This window comes from Biomphalaria glabrata, chromosome 9, assembly GCF_947242115.1.
Source record: "Biomphalaria glabrata chromosome 9, xgBioGlab47.1, whole genome shotgun sequence".
In the NCBI taxonomy this organism is placed as follows: Eukaryota; Metazoa; Mollusca; class Gastropoda; family Planorbidae; genus Biomphalaria; species Biomphalaria glabrata.
Window position 1 is genome coordinate 9,289,071 of NC_074719.1, and position 26,445 is coordinate 9,315,515.

The 26,445-nt window shown below is 34.8% G+C and overlaps 1 protein-coding gene and 1 long non-coding RNA gene across 2 annotated transcripts; both read left to right on the forward strand.

Annotated features, from left to right (window-relative positions):
• Positions 1-3,574: 3,574 nt before the first annotated feature.
• On the forward strand, positions 3,575-10,664 carry LOC106071111 (uncharacterized). The gene is made up of 5 exons (XR_008779823.1): positions 3,575-3,726; positions 4,934-5,029; positions 6,569-6,628; positions 7,815-7,860; positions 10,605-10,664. It is a non-coding gene; the product is annotated as an uncharacterized LOC106071111 (long non-coding RNA).
• Positions 10,665-14,349: 3,685 nt separating this feature from the next.
• LOC106071089 (metalloprotease mig-17-like) lies at positions 14,350-26,102 on the forward strand. The gene is made up of 13 exons (XM_013231130.2): positions 14,350-14,449; positions 15,234-15,330; positions 15,508-15,582; positions 15,825-15,973; positions 16,090-16,127; positions 17,113-17,221; positions 17,751-17,882; positions 18,890-19,025; positions 19,826-19,957; positions 20,437-20,491; positions 22,480-22,638; positions 23,996-24,089; positions 25,945-26,102. Exons 6-13 carry the CDS (start codon positions 17,133-17,135, stop codon positions 25,973-25,975), a joined length of 828 nt encoding a protein of 275 aa, XP_013086584.2. The 5' UTR covers positions 14,350-14,449; positions 15,234-15,330; positions 15,508-15,582; positions 15,825-15,973; positions 16,090-16,127; positions 17,113-17,132; the 3' UTR covers positions 25,976-26,102.
• Positions 26,103-26,445: the final 343 nt, after the last annotated feature.

Sequence of the window (26,445 nt, forward strand, 5' to 3'; positions counted from 1 at the left end):
ACAGTAATCAGCTTGCTAATTTGCTCTGAGCCAATCTTTTATGAAGATCTGTAAAATAACATGCTTTTATTTGCTTTCAAGGCCCCTCCTTTTTTTTTGGGGGGGGGGGGAGGGATAGACATTATTGTTTTAAGATGTCAGTCCGTCCATCTGTCTGTCAAGTTTAGATCTCAAAAGCTATAATTACTTTTACAAATTTTGTATTTCCCCAACTCTTTCATCATGTGTGATTGTTTCGAATGGGGCACCTGAGGAGTTCATCGTGTGTGATTGTTTGGAATGGGGCACCTGAGGTGTTTCATCATGTCTGATTGTTTGGAAGGGGGCACCTGAGGTGTTTCATCATGTGTGATTGTTTAAAATGGGGCACCTGAGGTGTTTCATCATGTGTGATTGTTTGGAATGGGGCACCTGAGGAGTTCATCGTGTGTGATTGTTTGGAAGGGGGCACCTGAGGTGTTTCATCATGTCTGATTGTTTGGAAGGGGGCACCTGAGGTGTTTCATCATGTCTGATTGTTTGGAAGGGGGCACCTGAGGTGTTTCATCATGTCTGATTGTTTGGAAGGGTGCACCTGAGGTGTTTCATCATGTCTGATTGTTTGGAAGGGAGCACCTGAGGTGTTTCATCATGTCTGATTGTTTGGAAGGGGGCACCTGAGGTGTTTCATCATGTCTGATTGTTTGGAAGGGGGGACCTGAGGTGTTTCATCATGTCTGATTGTTTGGAAGGGGGCACCTGAGGTGTTTCATCATGTCTGATTGTTTGGAAGGGAGCACCTGAGGTGTTTCATCATGTCTGATTGTTTGGAAAGGGGCACCTGAGGTGTTTCATCATGTCTGATTGTTTGGAAGGGGGCACCTGAGGTGTTTCATCATGTCTGATTGTTTGGAAGGGGGCACCTGAGGTGTTTCATCATGTCTGATTGTTTGGAAGGGGGGACCTGAGGTGTTTCATCATGTCTGATTGTTTGGAAAAGGCACCTGAGGTGTTTCATCATGTCTGATTGTTTGGAAAAGGCACCTGAGTTGTTTCATCGCTGCTTTAAATCTAGAGTTCAACATTTCCTATCTTTATTAGGATTTCTACTCGAGCATCCTAATTTAGCAAAGTAGGTCTATATTTAAAGTGTATGGTTAAATCAGTTGGTTGAAATTTCTTTTTATTTATCTTTAAGATTCCTTGTAGCGCAAAATGTATAGGATGTTTTGTTGAGTGACATCAACCACTTTGTAAAATAGCTGGTGACTTTTTTGTAAAAGTGATTACTTTTTAATTCATAATTATACATAAAAGAAAAAAAAAGATTTATTAACTAGCCCCTATCACCCCCTTTTTGAAATAAATCCTAGTAACGCCCTCGTATAAATTTACTCAATGTATATAAAATTCTAGTTTGGTAATGTAGATCCAGACTTATAAACATAAAAAGACAGTATTAAACTGAATCCTAAGAATGTTACATATCGTGCATTTGTGTATATAACCAGGGCCGGCCTTAGGCCAAGGCAAACCAGGTACAACTCTAGACAATTTTTTTTCAAAGAAGAAATAGCCAATCTTGTACCCACTAGTATTGTTGGAGTACACTAGGTTTTAACTAAATTGTCTTATTTTATTTTTTCGCTGTTTATCCTTAATTTATTATTATCATTAGTAGTAGTATTAGCTGTATTTGTTTGTTTATTTTAATATCCAATTACCCCGACAGTCATTAATTTCGTATGGATTTAATTTAATGAGTGCATTATTTCTTGTCAAGGTCTAAAAATACTTATCGTTGGACTAAATTTGACTGGTACTTTTATCACAATGTCGTAATGACATTTTGAAACAGGAGAGAATGAGACGTTGTTTTGTTTTTGTTTTTGTCTGTCTGTTGTTTGTTGTTTCTTTCTGAAACTTGAAGTCTGTGTTTTTTTTTGTGTTTTTTTTTTGCGTCTTACTTTAAGATCCAGTTTCGTTGCCAACTACGATGTTCTCAACAACAGCAACTAAAAATAGCCTTAAGAAAAATTGACGGGCTGGAAAAACCCGCGATCTAATATTAAGAGTAGCGCTATTTTATTTTGTGAAGGGTACAATAGATTTGTAAGACAAAGATATCTTAAAAAATATTTGTAATGTTTTGTCTGTGTTTTTTTTTTCAAGGCTTACTTGGGAAAAACCGTTATTATTTTAAGGTATTGGTCTGTTCGTTTGTCTGTCAGGCTTGGATCTCATTGGTTTAAATCGCTAAGAAACATGTTAACATTAAGAGAAATGCTATTTTTTTTTTTTAGAAACTAAAACTTTTAGAAGCAGTGGATAAATATAGTGAAAAGTATGAACTAGATCTATACAGGTAGACATTGCCGGCAGGATTTTGTGTTACAAACTATGATTTTTATATTCATTGTAATTTTAATAGTCTGATATAATATTTATTATAATGTATTACATAATTATTTTATAGAAATATGTATAAAAAAACTATCATATTAAACTGTTTTATGTGCTTTTGTTTGTTTTTGTTAATTAATCCTTTGAACTCCAGGTGGAGCAAAGGGCTAGTACTTCGCCATCGGACTCTAGGAATTCCATATCCGTTCAGCCATCTTTGTTTCTCTACCGACCTCCTCCATGTTTGTTTTGGTCTTCTTGCCTTTCTTTTCCTTGTGGGTCCCAGTAGAGAGCTTGTCTAGGTCTCGAGCATGATGCAGTGAGCGAAAAAATTGCTAAACACGATTTAAACAATATTTCTAGGTCAGACATTATCAACGCCACTCGTTGATCAGGAAACACGAACAGGATCAAATTGTCTGTGTGTAGTCGCTCAATGAAATCTATGTTGTGTCTGTTCCATTTATGTCTATGTATGTTTTGTGTTGTCTTTAAATGAGAAAAGAGTCCTTGTAATCACAACAGTGCTGATACAGTTTGGGCTCAACGGATTCGCAGGTTCTGCCAGGATGTAGCACTGTGTGTCGCACCATCTCCTGATGTGTCCTCAAGGTTGACTCCCGAAGCCTTTCCAATGATTGGGTGTAGCTGAAAGGCAGCAGAGATTTGAATTCAGAATTTTCCTTCTCCTATGTAGGTAGCAAGCCAAGGCTAACAAGCCCCTTTCTACCCGAAGCTTCCTGGTTTAGGAGCCAGTTACTCGCGTTTGTCCCTTCTCCTTTTAGTAAAAAAAAAAAATTCCGCCGGACTCAATATCTGAGCCACACGTGAAGGCCAGTTGTCAGAGGCCATTTGAGACGCATGCCGTTGGAAGCATTTTATAGATAGTGGAATGTCACTTTCGACAATAACAACCTTAGGGAACCTTTAAAATATTGATTATGCATAGCTTCAGAAATTTATTAATCGATTCGTTTTTGAAAGCCTCCCCTATGATGATGAAGTCCTGGGAGGCTGCACTGCCGTAAATCTATGTCTGCTTCTTGATATCCTCTTTCCTCATTAAATTGGATTCGTTATGAACTTGTGATAATGGCCAGGTAGACTATCCGACTTTTCCAGCCCAGCTTGAGAGGTAATTAGATTATATCAATTAGTTTTTAATGACGTGTCAATTCGTACCGTCTGCTTGATCCTGTGATTCGGTGCAAGACCAAACATGTCATTGATGAGATAGCTATTAAAGACCTGGGGTTATATAATGTGAAGAGCTTAGGGAGCTTAACTTACAGCATCGTACTTTGAAGAGACTCAAACCAAGTAGACTTAAGCAAATATTTACTGGTGAGCTCAGATCATTATATATTACATCTTATCTTATCTTATTAAATACAGACGTTCGTGTTAAAAAAAAAGAATTCAATAATGTCCACCGTATTCTCGTGTGTTAATCTAGCCATGTGTATATCTATTAGATACTTAAACTGTTATGTCATTATTTTCACTATTCGAGCAACCCTTCCAGGCTTTCATTGCACTCGAGACGAAGTGCATACATAATGGTATAATGCATAATGTATAAGAAATGTACGTTAATCGTTGAGTTTTTTCGAGTATTTTTATAAGAGTATGCTTTATTTTGTATTTTCACCTTCACCTATCCCTTAAACTGTTGGACCTTTGGGGCACAATTCAAGACCTCTCAACCGTCTTTCTCCATTTCTCTTTGTTCTTTGCCTTGGAAAGAATTTCATTCGCTGACAGGCCTGTCCATTCCTTGATGTTGTCTACCCATCGATTCCTCTTCTTTTTCTTCCTGGAACTGTTCACTGAAGGAAGGTCTTCACGAGCCCTAAGGATGACGTAATGTGGACATTGAGTTTACATTTTATGACAGTAGTTTGAAGATCAACGTGCGGTTCCATTGCTGTTGTAACCCTGGTTCTATATCTCTTCATTCGCGATGGTCTTTGTTTTTATATTAAAGCATTTAGTCATAGTCAACAATTTAGCCTAATGGCTTTTGGTTTGAAACTAAAACAAGCGCTGGAGTAAACACTTAAATTAGAAGAGGAAAAGACAATTCTGAGCGAGCTTAAACCCGCTTGGATTGCTCCCCTTCCTCATTGCACTATGATGTCTAATTCTAACTTTCTACTATAGATCTAGAATATTCTACATCATCAAGTTTCCTAGTTTTAGTGCCAATGTCGAAACACATTTTAAAGATCTGAGCCCGTCACTAGCACTAGAGACACTAGATGTAAAATAGCTTTTTATGAGCGTAAATGTTAAAATGTGTTAAATTATAGACACTGCTACAAAAGTTAAGCTTTACACTACTCCATTAAAAATAGTTTATATTCTGACATATTTCTTTAAATCGTGTATTAGTATTTAATTTACTTAAGGTATCATGGGGCTAGTCCTATGTAATCTCTAGATATTGTAAAATTATTCCTTTAATAACTAAATAGTGTCAGTAGAGAAAAAGTTGGTCAAAATGTGGTTTACTTTACAAATAATGCGTTTCTTATCATATCTCTATAAGGTATTAGACAAAGACAACAATGAATGCTGTAACATATCTACTTATTATCTGCTTGATTCTGATGCTTGTGATTGAAATATTGAGCGTTGAGCGACGGTATGATATAAAGTCACTTTTATCTTCACATTGCTTAGTTCTGTGATGCCAAAGTACGGCCCGCGGGTCTGATCCGGCCGGTGACGGGGTTCAATCCGGCTCGCAAAACGTCGAAAATCTCTTCTCCAAAAAAAAAACAAAAAAGGTTGACAAATGTTTCTTTACTTATGACGTGACCCTTAATCTTTCTCTTATGTATTGGTACATTTAACATTTGTGTTTATGAAATGGGACTGAATGTAGAATTTACTAGCAAAAGTTGAGCCGGATCTTTACTTTTTGTGGAACATGCTAATAAGCCAAATGATTATTTTATAAAGAAAGTCTGACTATTCAAAAAAAAAAAAAAACTTAGAAAAGGCATTATGTAATAACTATGACGGTATTCTTGGTCTGAGCTGCGAATAAAAGATAGTTAAACTATGCGTAGAGCTGGTAGGATTGATGAGAATATTTACCGAAATAAAGACAAGACAATGAGTTGCTGCTCACATTTTAGCCTAAGTTGTGAAACGAAGCCATTTTCTAAAGGACAAAGAAAAATATAAACTTCAAATATCACATGACTTAATGTAAGTATAAGATACACACATTTCTAAATAAAAATATTTACAGGTCAATTTCGTTCAGTTTTCTTACTTTTTCTGTAATATGGCCCGCGATTGTTGGAAATTAAAATGACCCGTCGGGCAAATTAGGCTGGGCATCACTGGCTTATTTCATTTCAAAATAAAAATATTATATTGTGACTTCGTTCTGTACTTTGGTTAATTTATAAACCAAATTATAGATTTTGTTTTGTGTTTTGTTTTATCTATTGTACATTTGCATAAACAAACTAGGATATAATACTTTTATATGATCAACATTCACTCATTTTTTCACAGGTATATTCTGTTCATTAAAGTATAAGATTTAAAAAAATAAAATACAGATTTACTAAGTAGATAATGAGACACCAGGTTCTGCCTCGACTCAACAAGAAACTAAAACCATTTATTCATCATGGCGAATTCATTGACTTTCGAGGCAGAAGGAGCATTATATAAATATATATATATATATGACTCCACTATTGATATTAATATATTTCTTTATTCGTAAAGTGTACCGGCGTGACATGACAACGAGATACTGTTCCCCAATGCCCACAGGTTGTGACGCTGTAGGACGGTGTTCCTGCCTAGTATGACGATTGGCCTCGTTTACAATGAATTTGGAAGCCAAAGGCTTCCTGAAAGCTAACACAAGATGTGGCTATTTTTGTTGTTTTTTTGAAATAACTCTAGCTTATTGAGTCTCTGTCTCTCTTTGTCTCTGTCTCTCTACGTCTCGTTCTGTCTCTCTACATCTCTCTCTCTCTCTCTCTGTGTGTGTGTATGTGTGCGTATGAATGTGTTTGTGTGTGCCTGCCGCTGAAGCATCTTGTTTATCTAATTTTATTTTAAAATTGCATTGCACTTCATATATATATATATATATATTCATATCTTGGGTTTCATTTTTTTCCCTGGTTTTATCCTCTCGGAACCGATGTAGGTCACATTGTATTCACTCATGTTCAAACGACAAACAATGTTGTCATGGCTATTTCTGCCAGTAAGTATAAAACATAAAGACATGTCCGTATTAACATTCATAGTCCTAGCTTGAAAAGATATGCATATCTGTTATTATTTGTGTAGAATATAATTAAAATGTTATGGCAATATTTGTTTATTATATGTTACTTTTTGATGGTTTTCGTTAAAAAAAAAAAGGCAAATCCATTAATTGTAACTTTTTTTTGATGTATTTGTGAATCAGAGTGGAAAGGGCGTGTTGAATAGCTATGTTTTTTAAACTAGTGATAATATTTGTTCCACTTTTTAGCACTACAGAATCAAATTTTTACAAAGCTTATATCAACTCCCTCTGTCTGTCTGTCTGGCAAAAGTTTGTACAAGTTATTTCTCCGACACCCAATTTCAAGCTAAAATTATTTCTTTTACCTGACAACACAAGAATCAATTTTTTTTTTTAAAGTAACCAATTAGTTAACTTTTGGAAAAAAAGTCTTTGTTCGGTATCTCAAACAAGGGAAAGAAATAGTACTGGACTGAAGTGGTGGTAAAAGCTGAATTAGAGCCCTTTATATTAGGCTGCCGTCTCAGGCTTATCGAAAACAACCATGAACTAGAAACAAGAGATAACAATAGGTACAATCTTCAATGTTCATAGACTCTCCACTACCACAACTGTTACCGCGTTGGCTTGAGAAGCTTGAGAAAACATTATCAGACAAGTTCGAATTCAGGTCATTCCCTTTATTTTTATAAATGCTTTTTTTTTATTGTTTGTCTATATCTATAAAAAATTTAATCACACTTAATATAAGCTTTGTATTGTTTTTTTTTTATTGTTTGTCTATATCTATAAAAAATTTAATCACACTTAATATAAGCTTTGTGTTGTTGTTTTGTTTTTTTCAAAAAAAGTATTTTTATGTCTTTCTTGTCAATTAAAGATCTACCGTTTGTAGCTTTGATTTAGTTCCAGCATTGAAAGTCAATTTAGCATTCTTTTGTTTATGGTGAAAATAAACGCACCATTCAGAAATGGCATGTATTTTTAAAAATATTGTGTGCTGGCAATAACATACTTATAATTATACTATGAAATGAAATAACTAGTGACTAAATGCATGACTCGTAGGACGTAATCATCTTCTTTTTTTGAAGGAACGTCTGTATTATATAAGATAAGATAAGAGTAAAGACATTCCTTACGTTTTCTCTTCTTGTAGTAGTTTACTTGGCTATTGTGAGAGCATGTAGACGTCTCTACAACAGGTTGGTTTTGTTTTTTTCTGCTTTATTCAAGTATATGTTATGTCTGTCTGTATCAGTGGTTCCCAAACTTTTTTTTGTCTCGTAAGCCCCTTGACATATTTTCTGGTTTTCTGTAGACCCCGTACTTAACTTATAATTCCTTTCTACCAATTCATCAACTCCATTAATTAAATAAATTATTAACTGTTTTAAATCGAAGAGTGAAAAAAAAAAGTAATTAAAAGCTACAGTTTAGTTATAGCGATCTATCCCTTTTTTATTGATAAATTTCAAATTAAAATCAATTAAAATAACATTATTTATTACTGAAATCACCAAAGACACTGGAAATTAAAAGGTTTTTGCAGGTTCATCATTCGTTGCTAAGGATATTATGTTTCACATAGGAATTTCTTGTTCTATGAAGTAGTCCTTCAAACATTAAGTATTATCTAATTAATTCGCCTTTATGTGCCGTGTAAATGTTTTCGCAAAGAGTTTCTCGTGTATTTCTTGATCTTTCATGTCATGGCTCAAAGTTTGGGACCGCGGAACTGTTTTCATTAACAGGAGAAGGTGCAAAGGCGAGTAATTGGCGCCTAAACCAGTAAGCTTTGGGCGAGGGGGACTCGTTAGCCTTGGCATGCAACCCACCTAGCAGAAGGAAAACTGAATTCAAACCTCTGCTGCCTTGCAGTTATACCCAAAGACGTGAAAGGTTTCGTGGGTGAACCCTGAGAAAAAATAAGTTGCCGGCACATCGGTGGTACCCGGGTATGAATTATAACGTTGCTTAAAAAATTCGTTTAATAATATCAGATGTAGGTCTGTGTAATCAAGTGTTTAAAACTACTTCAACAGCTGGTAAAATCAATGTATTATCTATAGTGTTTTCCGTATTTGGGTATAATAAAATATAACACAATAAGACACTCAGAAACCAGCATCTTCTCTAAATGATGTTGAAAAGAGATTTTGTGGGTCTTTGAGAGTTCAAAAGTTTTTCAAACCTTTATCTTTTTATCAGATTGGCATCGTCTCAAATGATCCTCCAGCGTAATTAGTTTCATATCAGCATAAAAAAAAACATATTAGGAAACAGTTTGTTTGACAAGGAAGGACTGAATCCCATTTTTTTTAAAAAATCAATGCTGTACAATCTATATTTCTTACACGTAGACAAAATTGATCTATTTAAATAAGTCTTGAAATTAAATACAACAATCATTTCGTTTGACTAGCAGAATAAATATTTAAAGGAGTAACTAAGGTGCAAATCATATATATAGCGTATGAAATGATTACAATAATGGAATGTGAAAATTAAAGTCATGACCTACTTAAATGAAATCCATTATGGTAGACCCCCGTAGACATTTCAAAGACCCCCAATTTATTTTTTCACTTTCGTAGACCTCTTGGAAGTCTTCGTAGACCCCTGGGGGGAGGGTGTCTCTATAGACCACTTTGGGAATCACTGGCTTATATGTATGTGTTTTCTGCTTTATCCAAGTATATGTTATGTCTGTTTATATGTATGTGTTTTCTGCTTTATTCAAGTATAAGTTATGTCTGTTTATATGTATGTGTTTTCTGCTTTATCCAAGTATATGTTATATCTGTTTATATGCATGTGTTTTCTGCTTTATTCAAGTATATGTTATGTCTGTTTATATGTATGTATTTTCTGCTTTATTCAAGTATATGTTATGTCTGTTTATATGTATGTGTTTTCTGCTTTATTCAAGTATATGTTATGTCTGTTTATATGTATGTATTTTCTGCTTTATTCAAGTATATGTTATGTCTGTTTATATGTATGTGTTTTCTGCTTTATCCAAGTATATGTTATGTCTGTTTATATGCATGTGTTTTCTGCTTTATTCAAGTATATGTTATGTCTGTTTATATGTATGTGTTTTCTGCTTTATCCAAGTATATGTTATGTCTGTTTATATGCATGTGTTTTCTGCTTTATTCAAGTATATGTTATGTCTGTTTATATGCATGTGTTTTCTGCTTTATTCAAGTATATGTTAAGTCTGTTTATATGTATGTGTTTTCTACATTATCCAAGTAGATTTCCTAATGTCTGTTTGTATGTAAATGTTAAGGTGTCCCTGACAGACACAGACAAGATTTTAAAATAAAGGTTTAAGTGCGAACTCTTTTCTTTTTGTTTGCCTTTCTTCGTTTACTTAATATTTAGGAATGCTATTGTCTATTGAAGTGGCCAAGTTGTAAAACACTTTGTCATCAAAGCAAGGGGTTTCAAGTTCGAATACCTTTTATTGATATTTCACTCATTCTTTGAGCATCATCTATCTATGTAATATATCTGAGATAGACAGACAGACAGACAGACAGACAGATAGATAGATAGATAGATAGATAGATAGATAGATAGATAGATAGATAGATAGATAGATAGATAGATAGATAGATAGATAGATAGATAGATAGATAGATAGAAACATATAGCAAGAAAGAAATATAGATACGAAACATATATTACAATAACAATTACTAGATTGACATGTAATACGTAGGACTTAATTATCTTCTTTTTTTTTTTAAGTAAAGTCTGTATTTTATAAGATAAGGTAAGGTAAGAATAGCCCCTGCAGAGTCAGATTCAGACCATATGCGAAAGGAGAGAGATATAATTAGGCCTCTAGCTTACGTTTACCATATAATAAAGTGAATAGCAATAAATCTTTATGGGATCAAACTTAAATATTTGTTGTTTTGTTTTATTGTTTCAGCTCGCAAGAGAAAGAGATTTCTAAAGACCGCTGAAATGAAATAAAACTTTCTACCTGAAATTATTTTTTTTTTTTAAATTTCATTATGTGTATAATTGTATGTGTGTGTGTGTGCGAGTGTTTTACAGTGTTTATATATATTTGTTCATGTGTCTGCATAACTTTGTATGTGTATGAGCTGATGATATAAGAATGGGCAATGGTTTCCGACTTCTAGCGATGTCATAGAATGAATCATTAGACTCTGGCCATGCGACCATTGCTACAGTAAGACGAAATATTGAGTCTCCTATGAGAGGAACAGGACTTTTAGATATACGTTCATCATCAATATTAGATCAACTTTCAATTTAAACAAACCAAAAGTCTGGAGTTAGGATTACTTCAGCGATTGAACATCACGAGGAAAAAAAAAAAGCAAGCTAAAAATCTATGGAAATATTACAATTCGGGGCCTGCAAAGACCTTCCTTCAGGGCAGAGTACCAGGAAAAAGAAGAAGAGGCAGACAGAGAAAGCGATAGGGAGACAGCATTAAAAAAGGTTCTATCTAAGGCAAAAGACAGAGGGGAATGGAGAAAGACGGTCAACAAATCTTGCATGGTGCCCCAACTGTCCAAGAGACTAAGGAATAGGTAAAGATTAAAAAAAAAGATAAACTTTATTTTTTTTTTTTTTGGTGGGGGAGTACAAAAAAGCTCTTTTGTTTGATTGTTTATTTCAAATATATAAAATAACTTCCCATTTAAATACCTACATTATTTATGCAGTGATAAAAAAAAAAAAACTCTTATAAGGATCTCAAAATAATGTTATCAACTCATATGGAGTGACTATCTACTATAACACTGATTTGTAATTACTTCCACGACGTTTTCACTACAGTAATGACAGAACAATTAAAACAAAAGAATTCAAAAGAACGCTTCTGTCCAAGAAAAGGTCAACCGGTAAGTTCAAACGACCGAAAGATACTTTTAACTTGCCCTTGCCCTCTTGACCTCTATACAGGTATTAGCTAATCTAGATAGTCTAACAAAAACGTATATAGGTCACGGCACTTACAAATCCTCACGGCGTAGTAAAAAGTATTAGGTCTCGAAACTACAGACTCAAAGATAAGATTTTTTTCATGTGTATCTTGGGCGTAGCCTGGGGAGGGGGGCTCTTGGGGTTCGATCCCCACCTCCCAAAATTGAAATTTGTGTCTAATTTTTTGCTTTTATTTTGTTTATTATATCTGATATTTTAATATTAAACCAACACTTGCCCCAGCTCAGCCAAATGAGGGGGGGGGGTTGAGCTTAAAATCGCCTTGCTGTGGGTTTTGCAGTTAAATCCATCTCTTCAATAAAACAACAACAACAAAAATATGCAAACGACAATGCCCAAATTCCAAGGGGATAGCTAAGGGGGATTTTGATTTCAAAAGCCCCTCCGAGTTTTTTAATGATAAACTTCTTCAATATAAGACTAAAGTATACATCTGTCACCTTCAAAAGAAGTCCAGTAGGGAATCGGCGCCTAAAAGGCGCCCTTATCCCGTTGATTAATATAAAGGCCTTTATCCAACAACCAGGCCTGGGCATGGGGCTCTTCACCCCTGTCCTGTCTGAGGTCCTCCAGCGGTAGTGGCCGTTGTGACTGAATGGGCTAAGCCGACCATACCGCGTACAAGGCGCGCCGCCCCCGTTCCTGGACCCTTTTGCTATAAGTGGCCGAGAGGAGCACTCACCATGGGAAAATTGTCTCATATTCCTATAATGTAACCGACACTGTTCCATATATATATCAATATCATATAGATTGTAAATGAGAAAAGAAAAAAATGAACTATTGTATCTTATGTAATTCTAAAAAATAAGTCACAACAGTATATATACAATGTTTTCGTTTTTTGCTGTGGTCTATATTTAAGAGCAGGCTTAAAAAAACTAGAAATATTTTTTACTTTGGTTCAAGGCTTTCTTATCTTTATATGTAATCGTGGCCAAATTAATGTGTACAATTTTGAGACCAAATTTCAGAGTTGGAGTCAAAGAATTAGAAAGCTTAACAATTACAAGGTTTGTGTTTTAATTTTGTTTATACTTTTTAATTTCAATAAACTAAATATAATTCAAAACGAAATCTCGTTAATAGTCCAAGCTCTAATCTTTTATTTTGTCCTATTGAATGCTTCATTTGAATCGAATAAGAAGCCATTTTTTTTTAGCTGTTGCAGTTCTGAAGGGAAATGTGGTAGTTGTCAATTATTTTTTGGCAGTCCAGGATTGTTGCGGTGTCAGGGAGATATAGAATTACTTTTGGTCTACCTCTTCAAAATGTCATAAATTATGCTAAAACTCTTCAAGTTTTTTTTTTTTTTTTATGAGAATGACATAAATTACAGCACGGAAACCTTCCCCCTAACTGCTCCTCTTCCCACAATTCCACCAAAGAGATTGGACCAAAGCAAACAACTAGTTTCCTTCCTTAGCTAGTACGACTCCGACAAAACTCCTCTGAACCTGAAAAATACAGATTTTAATATTGGTTTAGACGACGCAGGGTATGAAACTCGATTTTTTTTGTGAAGAAAAAGGACTCCACGGAAAATGTCCGGTTCTATTACATGGGGACAAGACTGACAAGACTTCTTCCTTAACGTGTCACAGAGCAGATCATCTCTACCGCAAGACAGATTTATCATTTGGGTCTGCTCAATGATCAGCCAAAAGGAAAGATTACAATATAATTTCATAACCTCATATAGCATTTCAAACCAAGCAATAGAAAAAAGAATACTTTAAAAAAACAAAGCTTATGCAAGGAAAAAAAAACTCTTACTACTGCCATTTATCTGAACATTACAGGATAAAGCTCTCTTTCTGCTATAAATAACAAAATTAATTAATTAGTACTACATGATAAGTTAATTTGTGAATGTTTGGATTGATTCGTGAATCGTCATCAACTATAAATTATTATGAATAGTTTTAACTTGATCCAAGAACGCAAAATGGGAGAGAAAACATGTTCAAACTTTCTACTAGATAGACAGACAGACAAAGTGAGTTGATATAAGCTTTGTAATAACAAAACAAGCATTCAACCTGAGCTTTTGACTACAAAATAATCTTTTACATCCAAAAGATTTCAATTGAGTTTATTCAGATGAACTTGTATTAATACGCCGCAAAACGGCACTACTTTTTTTTTCAGACAATGTTTATCTCAGATGACAAGATCAACAGCTGCCTGGTAGCTATAGTTATCACTTTGTTAGTGAACACGGCCACAGGTGATATACACTTTTTGAAGAAGAGAAACATTCAATATTAAGTAGATCTAGGTTTAAATTGTGATGTTGTAATCTTTACCTTACAAAATATTCACCTATACAATAATATTCAAATATGTTTATTTCTTTTTTATTTGATAGAGGAAGAGAAAGAAATAGAAAGAATACACTAAAGAAGAAGAGAGATAGAGAGAGAAATAGGGATGGATAGAGAGAGAAAGAGAGAGAGAAAGAGAGAGAGAAAGAGAGAAAAAAAGAGAGAGATGGAGAGAGAAAGAGAAAGAGAGATAAAGAGGGAGAGAGAGAAAGAGAGAGAGAGAAATAGAGATAAAGAGGGAGAGAGAGAAAGAGAGATAAATAGGGAGAGAGAGAAAGAGAGAGAGAGAAAAAGAGAGAGAGGACAAGGAAAGAGAGAAAGAGGGAAGAAATAAAGATCAAAAGAGAGTTGAAGAACGTAGAAAGAGAAGACACAAGTTCTAAACGATTACTGACATTCCTTTGCTTCCAGCTGCCCAGTATGTCGCGGAAGGATACTTCGTTGTAGATGATGAGACTGTTAAAGCGTAAGACGTTTCTCAGTATTTTTCTTGCGAAAATAATCAAATATTTTTTTTTTACAATGTCAAATCTTCGTCCTGTCTTTATTTAAGAAGAAACAAAATCAGACCATGTCGAAAATCAAAAAATGGTGCGAGCTAGGGTTTGAATCTCCAAGCCACTCTACTGCTATGACACTACTGCCTTGACCAATTCATTGCAGTATGTAAACTAACTACTAACATGCTTTGAGTTCCCTTTGATATTAAAATAAATAAATATATCTATATAATATAAAGTAGGAAGTAAGTCGTATGTATGTATGTATTTCCGGCATAGAAATAAAAACAGTTTCACCAAATCTTGATATTGGCATATATGTTCCTTAGATCATAGCGAAGATCGTAGTGTATGTTTCATGTCCATATCACAACCACAGGGCCCCTAAAACAGTTAAAAAGTACCTGATCGTATCTCTATTAAAGTACGAAACTTTTTGACAAATGGGTAAACCTGTTTTAATAACTAAATGTATCTATATTTAAGAAACGTGTAACAAACTATTATTGATATATATTACACACACATACATGGCAAAAGAGAGAAACTTCAAAAGAACATTTTAGAAGAAACATTAGTCAAGTTTGACATAGATCTAAATCCAGTCCACTAAATTAGCAATACATAAACTAAACCCGCAGGCCGCGGGTAATATCCAGCTAGTTTATGCAATAAATTTGTTTAAATTATTTATAATTTTATTTTACAAGGCACCATGTGTAGTCGTCCTTGCTCTTTTTTTTTTTAAAGATATATTAGGAGCATTCCAGGAACAGCAACTCTAGCTACTAAACGCACACAGGCTCTTGCAGAATTGAATAAAGATATTGTCTATACCCTAACAGAGGTAATACATTTAAATCCATTCACCTTTACCTGAATTACACTTGATTGTAGCTGACTAGTAAAATCTTATCTACAAGATATATTTGTATCGAATCAATTTTTATGTATTTTTTTTTCCTTTGTCAAAAAACGTGACCAGTTTTTATTGTTGTTGTTGTTGTTGTTTTTTTTGCCACAGGTCAACAATTTATTGAGCTCACTCACTGCTAATGGTGTCAGCGTTGAGATTCATCTTAGAAAGTTGGACATTTTGGTCCGTTTTTCTTAATTATTATTATCATTATCATTAATTTCTAATAATGTGTTTATAATACTATCTGATGCGCTTTTCATTAATTTCGTGTGTAAAGTTTCGAATAAAGCTTGTTCTTATGACTCAAGTCTATCAGTTATTAATAATTAATAATAATTATTATTAATTTCTCCTCTTTTGATTTAGGCGTGAAATCCTACAATTCAATTTCTAATGCAGGAAAATGTTTTATCTTCCCACAGACGACGAATGTTTTTCCTGCCACCTCTCTAGAACATGGTATTGTTAACGGGATAGATCGCGGTGTCGCCTTGTCAACCTTCGATCATTGGCTTGCAACCCACAACTCATTTAATACGCTAAAATATGATTTCGCCTTTTTATGGACTGGGTAAGATGAAATGTATAATTTCCAAGTATGAAGTTAATGTAATGATTTGAATAATGAATAAAGAAGGATACACATCTAATTAAACAATTTGTTTTTTCCATTGTTGCAACTTGTAGGTATGACCTTTATGGAGGAACAGATGACTCGACAGAAGGTAGTTCTACGTTATAAATGTATACACTGAGTACTGAGTACACGGATGCAGATAATTAAAAAAAAATATTTCATTTGATTAAAATAATTAGAGTAGAACTTAAATGTCAGATGTACTATTAGGATGTACCATTAGTAAGTACTATTTGGATGTACTATTTGGATGTTCTATTAGGATGTACTATTAGTATGTACTATCAGTATGTTCTATTAAGATGTACTATTAGGATGTACTATTAGTATGTACTTTAAGGATGTACTATTAGTATGTTCTATTAAGATGTACTTTAAGGATGTACTATTAGGATGCACTATTAGGATGTACTATTAGGATGTACTATTAGGATGTACCATTAAGATGTACTATTAGGATGTACTATTAGGATGTACCATTAAGATGTACTATTAGGATGTACCATTAAGATGTACTATTAGGATGTACTATTAGGATGTACCATTAAGATGTACTATTAGGATGTACTATTAAGATGTACTTTTTGGATGTACTGTTTGGATGTACAATTAGGATGTACTATTAGAATTCATATTCAGTATCTTTGCAAAATAGATACTTCTTGTATTAGCTCTAGAAGTAAGAGCTTGTAACATTTGATTTGGGAGTGCTACAAAGTGCACAAATAATGATGATATACCTGTATCAACGTGATCATCGCTATCATCAGCTAGTTATACTTTTCCGACAGATGAATCGCTAATATTCACATTTAGAATGTTTAAATATAGGCACGTGTCCAGTTGCGTAACTAGGGATTTGGGGCCCGGGAAGCTCTTTAGGGACCCCTGCATTTTGACATTCGACATCATTACAAGAGATAATGCGTAATGTTTGATGTACAAGCAAATTTCAGACACTCGTTCCCGGGGGGGCGGGGGATTTTCACATTTGGATCCCATCCCCCAACACTAGCTACGCCACTACACGTGTCTCCCTGACTGACATAAGGTCTATTATTATTTCTCGTGAGGGTATGCTCACTTGGGGGCAATGTGCAACTCAAGAACAGCTTCAGGTGTTGGGGAGTTTAACAAGACCTACGCCACAGCAATAACTACTGCCCATGAGATAGGACACATGTAGGTAGATACTAGAACCTAATGTTGTCTTTATCTATTTATCTATCTATCTATCTATCTATCTATCTATCTATCTATCTATCTATCTATCTATCTATCTATCTATTTTGTTTTAATCTTCGGAATCGAAGACATTGTAAGTCCATTTATTTTTTAATCTGTCTTTCTATTACCATAGTTAAATGATGGCCTTACTAAGTCCCACATGCCGTCGCCCGCCCTTGAAGTGGACCCATTTTTGGCTGAGATGCAGCCAATGTAATTTTGTCAGAAATGCATTCTCTCCCCCAGGGGCGTCAAAGGTTTGGCACCAATGTCATAGTTGCTATCTCTGAACGTATAAAGTGCTAAACTCCCAATTTTTTTTTTTTTCGAGGTTGACTTCTCGAGTCATAACACCACAAGACCCCAAAATTTTAATACCAGTGTACCCCTCTTCCATGTGGTGTTAGGCTGGTGAGCTTATCATTGATAGTCATTTGATTCATTCAATTGTATTTCATCTCGTGTAACATTTAATCCCTTACAGACTAGGTTCAGATCACGATGGCCCACAAAGTAACTACATCATGGCTGCAGTCTCCAGAGCCTCGGCTATTAACCGATGGTCTTTCTCCAGTATCTCGGCGACTGCTATAAAGAATTATTTGGCAACTCTTACGTAAGTCGATGAATGTTTCTAGAAATGTTGAAGGGAAAGAAAAAGACGATTTATTTTTAGAATTATCCGCGTTATATTGAAAAATTAAATAAAGCACTTCAACCATGCTTCAACTATTTATTGAAATAGAGAAAGAACAAAAATACGGTTGTAGCGTCACGCAGGGCCTTAGATGAATCATATGCGGATAAACCCTGACACCAAATGACTAACAAGTCTTTGGTTCATGAAAATCTGGAAACAATTGGCGAAGATATTTATCACACTGCTTTTCAGTCAATACCGGATTGGTAAGATACAATAGACTTTGTGACAGATGGACCGGATGGTATGCTGAAAAGTGACAAACTATTACTATTACGATGCAGCCTCGTGAGCAGGGCCTTAGTTCGTCCCCCTGTTCGTCTCTCTCCCTCCACCCCCGGCAATATTTTTACGTAAAAAATGTATAACTAAACAGACAACAGACTGTTTAATAAGTCACTGTTTCTAGCACAGTATTTAATACAGTCCTGCTTGTAAAATAAACAGTTGGTTATCCTTTTAGACCCTACGATACATAGGGCAGGTTTTATTATCTCCCATCTGTTTTTATACCTACTGTTAACGAGGTTGTCCTGTGGCCAGCACAAGTACCAAACACCTTAACTTTCTCATGCTAATGTTTGGCGAAGCAGTGGCGTTCTGAAAATCAGAAACTTTAACTCTCGGTCTTCACCTCGACTGGCACTCGATCTCAGTAGCTGTGAATGTTATATGCCGTTCTCTACGTCAGTTTATTTTCCATTCGTTAAACTGTTAATTACAAGGCTGGTTAGCTAAGTTGTTAGAGCATCATGCTAATTACTCGAATGTCGTGGGTTCGATGCTCGATTCCCCCATAATGCTATATTTAGCTAGTCATTATTTTTCATTTAAAATAAAATAAGATTGCTTAGTTAAGTATTTTATTTAAACTTTAAGTTGACATTGGTTTAATTTTTTTTTAATGTTTTATTGCACACTAGGAGTAACTGCCTGTTGACTACAAATCCTGCTTCAACAAAACCAGCAGTCACTTATGGAGCATATACTGGCCATATCCTGGACCCTAATGTCATTTGTCAAAGAGCGTTAAATATTTCAAACTCATACATGTGTCTAGTAAGTCATCCATTTCATTGTTTCATATATCAAATACATTTCAAGAATAGTTACTTCATTAATGCATGTGTGTGTGTATGCAGGCGTGTATGCCTTGGCGTACATATGTGTATGGGCCTTGGATTCGACGTCATTGGAATAGAATATTAGTTCTATAAAGACCATAATCCATAAGCTTTAATTTTTCTGCAATTTTTTTTTACAAAGCTTGTATCAACTCATTCTGTCTGACTGTACACGTTATTTCTCCCACACCCATTCAACGATCAAGTTGAAACTTCGCATAATTAATCATTGGCAAAGACAAGACATGAATCAATAAAATAAAAAGTAACCAATTAGTCAACTAATTACTGGTAATTAGTTAATTTCTGCTTATACCAGCAAGGGAAACTAATTTTTCAGTATTCATAGGTATGGCTAAATTTGTTAGGGTTAGTCCTCTTAAAAAACCGTAAACGCTATTTCTCCCCCACACTTTCTCCGATGCTATTTCTCCCCCACACTTTCTCCGACGCTATTTCTCCCCCACACTTTCTCCGATGCTATTTCTCCCCCACACTTTCTCCGATCAAGTTGATACTTTAAACAATTATGTTTTGTATCTAACAAAACATGTTCCAATACAAAAAAAAATCCAATTAATCCAAAAATTGAAATTAATACTTTTGTTTAATATTGAATAAGGGAGATAACTTTAAACTATTGATATATATAGTTTTAAGGGCGAAGTTATCCCTCTTTAGATAAGCTTTTTTTTTTACAATGATTTTTTTTATATTCTGCTTGTTTTTTTCTAGGACTGGAGTTTCTACAATAATTTATCCCCAAGTGGAGACAGAATTTGTTCAGTAATACATTGTAAGAAACCTGGCACCAATTTGTGTTACACTGCATTTCCATCAGACGGTATGGTCTGTGACACAAATAAGGTAAATAGTAAGCAGCTAAAATATGTTTCTTTAAACCTAGCATTGTCGGCAAGTTAATTCAAATTTAGATGACAATACTCTCAGTTTGTTCTTAAATAGGATATTGGTTTTTAGATGTTATTTTCAGTTTTAGTCTACAAGTTGATTGACATTTCACACCTACTATCAGTGTACTGTTTTTTCTGTAAATGCATTAATTTCCTTATGATTCCCTGTTAAAAGTCACAAGATAAGGAATCATGCTGGAGTCGTGTCGAGGATATGAATAAAATCTAGATTTATTAGAACAGCTGCAGGGTTGTACTTAAATTCATATGTGATTCTGGCGCAACGGATTGTACTTGCAAATGTAAAAACTTTTATAAGTACTTAGCTATCAAAAGAAAAAAAAATACACTGCTGATTATGGTAAAAACCTGCCAGTGATTCTCAAGCAGAAAAAAAAATTATATGTAGTACAAGTGTGTGTTGTATTACAGAGATGTAAAAAAGGAAAATGCTTGCCAGACAGTACAGCTCCACATAATCTTAACTGTAAGTTTTTTTTTGATAACTCTCTAGCTTTAACGAGTGTATGTGAACATGAATTATATTAAGAAATGAAATCTCATGTATGTTTTGGTTGTCTGGAAATGTTAACTTACTTTAGAACATATTCAATTACAATCACTATTCAAGAGCTGCTCGGCCATAACCATGAATAGTTCTTAACCAGGTTCTGATAATACTTTGTTTATTCTGTACAGGGGACACTATATCCTCATTGTTTACTGGTAACCTTCAGCCACTAATCACTAGGGGCCTACCTTCAAACTTTCTTCATCAGTTTCTGTCTTAAACAAAAGATTTATCTTTAGATTAATATCCAATACACCTGTACGTGACGTTTTTGAAATAAAATTTGGATTGCTCATTTAAGAGTATAGGATAATGTACGAAAGCTGCTAATGTCTTTCGCTTAAAAATATGTTTAAAAAATATAACAAACAGAATTTTACACTATTTTATGCCGAGACAAACAGAATATATATATTCTACCCCCCCCCCCCCCCCGCTCTCACGAAACAAAAGTCTTAATAACTTAATAATTTTGACTATTTCATGCGTGCATACTGTGAAGTATCGATGGCAGCCTGGTGTTGTGTAGTTGTAGAGATTTAACAATAATTACACAACAAACTTAAATACCAAAAAAAGCGGACACAAATATTTCTTCTTCTGTACGTGAAAAATATGTCCTAACACAAACACTCATGCAAAACATAGATATGCATAATTCTTTTTAACTAAATAATACAATAAACGTACATAATGTATTTCGCGCCAAAACGTCCCTTGCGCCAAAACGGCGGCGCCAAAACGACCTTCGTGCCAAAACGGCGGCACCAAAACGTCCTGCTTCGCCAATACACAGATAGACATCCTACTCCCACTAGAACTGGACCCTGACACAGATATAATTGTTCGGCGCACAGATAGTTTTTAAGTCCGGAATATCTTAACCTTTTAAACTGAAATATTGAAAAAGAATTGCATGAAAAAAGTATTGCAGTGGCGGAAACTAATTAGAAAACTTCTAACATTTTTCTACCAACAATTGAATCATTAACAGAAGCTTGGGGGATCACTGTGTAAAGTATACCATCACGAAACTGAGGAGTCATTAGCTTGAACTCCTATGTGTTAGCTACCTCTCCAATATCTATTGGGTAACAGACATGAGTTGGGGAATGCCAATGAAGTGGTGGTTGTGCTATCCTTGGAGCCATCCTCGCTTACCGTCAACATAAGACACATTCACAAGGCAAGCGGCATGGTCTTAAAGAAATATTTAGTTATTAATCCAATATCTTTTTGATCTTCTTGGGAAGCGTGGCCGAGTGCGCTTGAAGTTGGCTTGGCTTGGCTACCTAGAAGGGGGCTCGAGGTTCGACACCCGACTCGGGCAGAGTTGTGTTTACTGAGCGCCTAAAGGGAAAACCAACTCCTAGATACCCCCTCACCCCCCCCCCCCCCACTGGTCCACAAATGAGATTGGACCAAAAGCGCTCTGAGCATACTATAAGCATGAAAGTAGCGCTATGTAAAAGCTATAATAATAATAATACTAGTAAATACTAAAGGGCTTAAGATAAAAAAACAACTGGCCAGGTAAGGTTCAGTTTTAACATATAGATAACTCCATTTTTCGAGGACTTCGCATATACACTAGGCGTGTAACACTAAACAGAGAAAGATTCTTAATTTTAAATATCCTGAAGACGTTCATTAATTTATATTTAAAATGCTTTTATTTAAAAAAGTAAATACTCAAATTATTTCAAACAGTAAAAAAAGAACAATAAATAACAATATTTAAGCACGCATCACAACGTTAAAGCAATACTAGTACTGTATCACCAAATCGGACTTCTTTGTGACTGTTCCTGTCAATACCAAATGAACTATATGTTAACAAAGCTTTTTCTGTGTCTTGAGCTCTAGACTAAATCAACTATTTAATGACCTCAATGTAATTTTAGCGGTCTGCCTGTTTGGCGATCAAAGGAAGCTGGAGTTTACAGACTTCAGTGGAACATGCCAAGATTATATAGCAAGGAAAGGATCCTCATACTGCTATCAGCCGTTTATACTTCACAGCTGTTGTAATACCTGCAAAGCTCATTATACTGGTCGTGCAGGTACGTGACTAATTATTACATAGGTGGTGCAGGAACTTAACTAACTATTACACAGGTCATGAACGTATGGAACTGATCTTATACAGCTTTTGCAAGGTATGTAACTGATCATTACACCGGTCATGCAGGCATGTGACTGATCATTACACAGGTCATGCTGGCATGCAACTGATCATTACACAGGTCATGCAGGCATGTAACTGATCATTACACCGGTCATGCAAGCATGCAACTGATCATTACACCGGTCATGCAGGCATGCAACTTATCATTACACCGGTCATGCAGGCATGCAACTGATCATTACACCGGTCATGCAGGCATGCAACTGATCATTACACCGGTCATGCAGACATTCAACTGATCATTACACCGGTCATGCAGGCATGCAACTGATCATTACATCGGTCATGCAGACATTCAACTGATCATTACATCGGTCATGCAGGCATGCAACTGATCATTACACCGGTCATGCAGGCATGCAACTGATCATTACACAGGTCATGCAGGCATATAACTGATCATTATACTGGCCTTACAGATAAGTAAATGACATCATTACACAGTTTGATGTAATTGTAAAATGTTTACTTGGAAACGAGATCGCATATTCTGACGACAATAGATACGTTCTGGATACAATACACTTACAGTATATTTTAGATACAATACAGTTTCTTGTAAAACATCGATAGTCTTCAAGCTTATTCTATTTATCAGATATTTTTACTTTGTAACAAAATAATTTTATTGCTTTCAAATAAAATCTATTTGAAAGTAACATGACTACTGGTTCTTGTCAACTATGTTACAGTGGAAGCCTGTGTATATAGATTGACACTTCACTGTTGTTTTTTTATACATAAAATTGGTTGCCTTTTGGAAATCTCTGCTAAAATAATTAGAAATCAATCAGATTCAACTGGAAATTTTCACCGTAAACTATACAATGTCAAGGACGCTAAATCAAACGTCACTTTTGCAAACTAACAAAAAAAGAAAGATATTGAGCTCTAATTTCAACAAAGTTGCAGTTAGTTTAGTTTCGTATCAAATCTCCGTTATTACCACAAGCTAGTTGTCTATTTCTTTTCGAAAAGTTTATATCATAGAGTAAAAGTCCAATGCTTCCTTTATGTTGACAGAATCTATTGCTACAAACAGATAAGCTTAGTTTCTGCGATACAAAAAGATGCACACAGTTTATTATATATCTTGTTTTTAAAATAGATTTACAGCACTTCCTCTATTTTATACAAGAACAAGCTAGATACTTGTATTTTTCTAACATGATTGAAAATCTCCAGTATGATGTGAATATATATTGTGTGCTTACTCTTGATTTATTTTTCAGGCTGTGAATACGGCGATAAATTTCTAGGGTGTAACAAAGCTCCCAGGGAGCTAATGTGTCCAACTAATATGGATGGTTGCTGTGAATACTGCAAGTGAGTGGACGTGTAATAACAATTTAGACTTCGTTCTCATCAAATGCTATTACTGACAGGCGTCACTCATTAGCATTATAATTTATGTTATTTATTATTGTAAGCTTAGCTTTCGTGACTTTTAAATCTTTATTCTTGGTCACATGTAGGTAGTGTAGTATTAATTTGTTTTTACTAATAATGTTTATCAAGTAATGAAAAGTCGTGACACAAGATGAACATGAAGCAGTGCACTGATACTGCCTACACTGATGGACTTTACTTATAACTTGTTGCCAACTTTTCTCGTTGAAATTTGTTCTTTACGCAATGGCGAGTGTGTTGAAACTTTATAAGTCAGTTCGGATCTTGTCTCTAATTCGGCAAATCTAACGCGATATGCTCTTTGTTTTTTTGTTGTTGTTTTTTTTTTGGGGGGGGGGGAGGAGGAAGAGGTTTGGTAGGATGTCACGACAGGTACATTGTTACTTTACTTTGATAAACTTCTCATAAGCACTTCCATCATATTGCTGCGGATTCGTATCTGGCAAAATGCTAACACTGCACAGAAAAAAAAAGCTAACTCAACAACTTGACAACTCCAAATCAAGAGATTGTTGAATGAGTCTAATACCTTCACAGCCAATACTGCACAGTTAACAACTAGAAACACTGACTGCTTCACTGCAGAGGACCGTACTGCTGTACTAAACTCTACTAGACTCGTCTAGGACTCTAATGTATAGGACTGGCTTCACACAGGGCTCACAGTACTGGACTGAATTGTGTGACCCTGACGATCTCACTCTTTATAGAGGGTCCATTAAGTCCTCCTAAAAATGACAGAAACGCCAGTCGAGATGACCCCATGGCCATATCACGATATATTTATACGGGAAGTGTTAACATAAGTCTGTTTACAGTTTGCAGGCCAGTGTAACAAGTATCAGCTGATCACACACAAGGCTATCCATACCTGCTTCGGCAATAGACTTATAAAAAAAAATATTTTAGATAACAATTGCACATTGATATGTAGTCTCCATATTATTCCTCCTTACTATAGTTTATATATAAATCTTTTCATTTGAAATTCACCTGGCACTCTTTTTATTACTATAGCTCTAATCGACTTGTAACTTCGTGCAAACATCTGGGTGGGTGGTTGTTTGGTTGGAACCCGGGCACGGATCTCGAAAACGGCTTAATCGAGTTGACTAGAAAATTATAACTAGATTTATATCGCTGAGAAAAGAATTACTAGCTCGTTAGCCACACTGGTAAATGCTCTAGTCTGACCATTGTAATTCTTCAAAGTAAAAAAAAAAAAGGAAATAAATTTAAATTTGGCCAAAGAACTAGGAATTATTTATCTTGAACAGAGTCCACGTCTTCGGGTATCTCTGCATGTAGGCCCTAGTCATTAAGAGTTGAATAAATTAATGTTCAGGAACATTGTGCACATCGTCTTCTAAATGTATATCTAAAGGGCTATCACTGAAATATTATTTCATGTAGTGCATCTTTACATTCGTTTAACATTTATTCTTTCAGGGGGGGGGGGGCGGGGGGTGTGGGAGTGGATTTAGAGATGTTCCACCTTTTTTAAACCCAACATTTATTAATCATAAAGTGAAAAACAATCGCTCTGTTAGTGTACAACTTTACACATTGTAATAAGGAAGTATTGTTGTTCCTATCCTATACAAATTAAAAAAAATTGTTGTATTTTTGTTAATAATAATTAAATGCCATTTTTCTCGCACTGAAGTATCCAAATGATTCTAATTATTACAAATAATGTTATTGATTATAACAATCGATGTAACTGCCTTTTATTATTAGAGTACTTTTTCTTTTCTATTTTTTTTTTCAGAGGTTTTGTTTCTCCTGTAGTTGGCAGATGATCACTCGTGAATTCAAAATTATCCAACATTACTGCCCCTGAATTATTGTCACCTAACAGAATATAAGATGAAAATGATAAAACATTTTTTAACGCGATTGTGAACTTTTGCATTACATGATCAAAATGTTGATGACATTAAAATGAATGAAATCTTAAGCTCGTTTATTCTTTTGTTTATAAAGCCTAGCTTCTTAGCTTTAAGACCTTGGCGTTCAGGGGGAGATAGCTTAGGGAACATAAAAAAAAAATATTAAGAAAAGTTAATAGAAATGATGCCTAAATATTTATCTTAACATTAAATTTCAAAAAAGCGTTTAAACAAACGTCTAGCATTCTGATATACAACGCAAGGAAAGAAACTTAAGGATATCAAATAAATTAAACTAGTTTCTTGAATATATATATATATATATATATATATATATAAACAAAAACAACATTTAATGCAATAAGCTATTTTCGGTCATT

Excerpts from the sequence above, each read along its gene's own strand:
- LOC106071089 (XM_013231130.2), top strand. The coding sequence starts at position 17,133 with ATGTGCAACTCAAGAACAGCTTCAGGTGTTGGGGAGTTTAACAAGACC. Across the intron at positions 20,492-22,479 it reads AGCTCCACATAATCTTAACT|CGGTCTGCCTGTTTGGCGAT; the intron begins GTAAGTTTTTTT and ends ATGTAATTTTAG. Across the intron at positions 22,639-23,995 it reads TCATTATACTGGTCGTGCAG|GCTGTGAATACGGCGATAAA; the intron begins GTACGTGACTAA and ends TTTATTTTTCAG.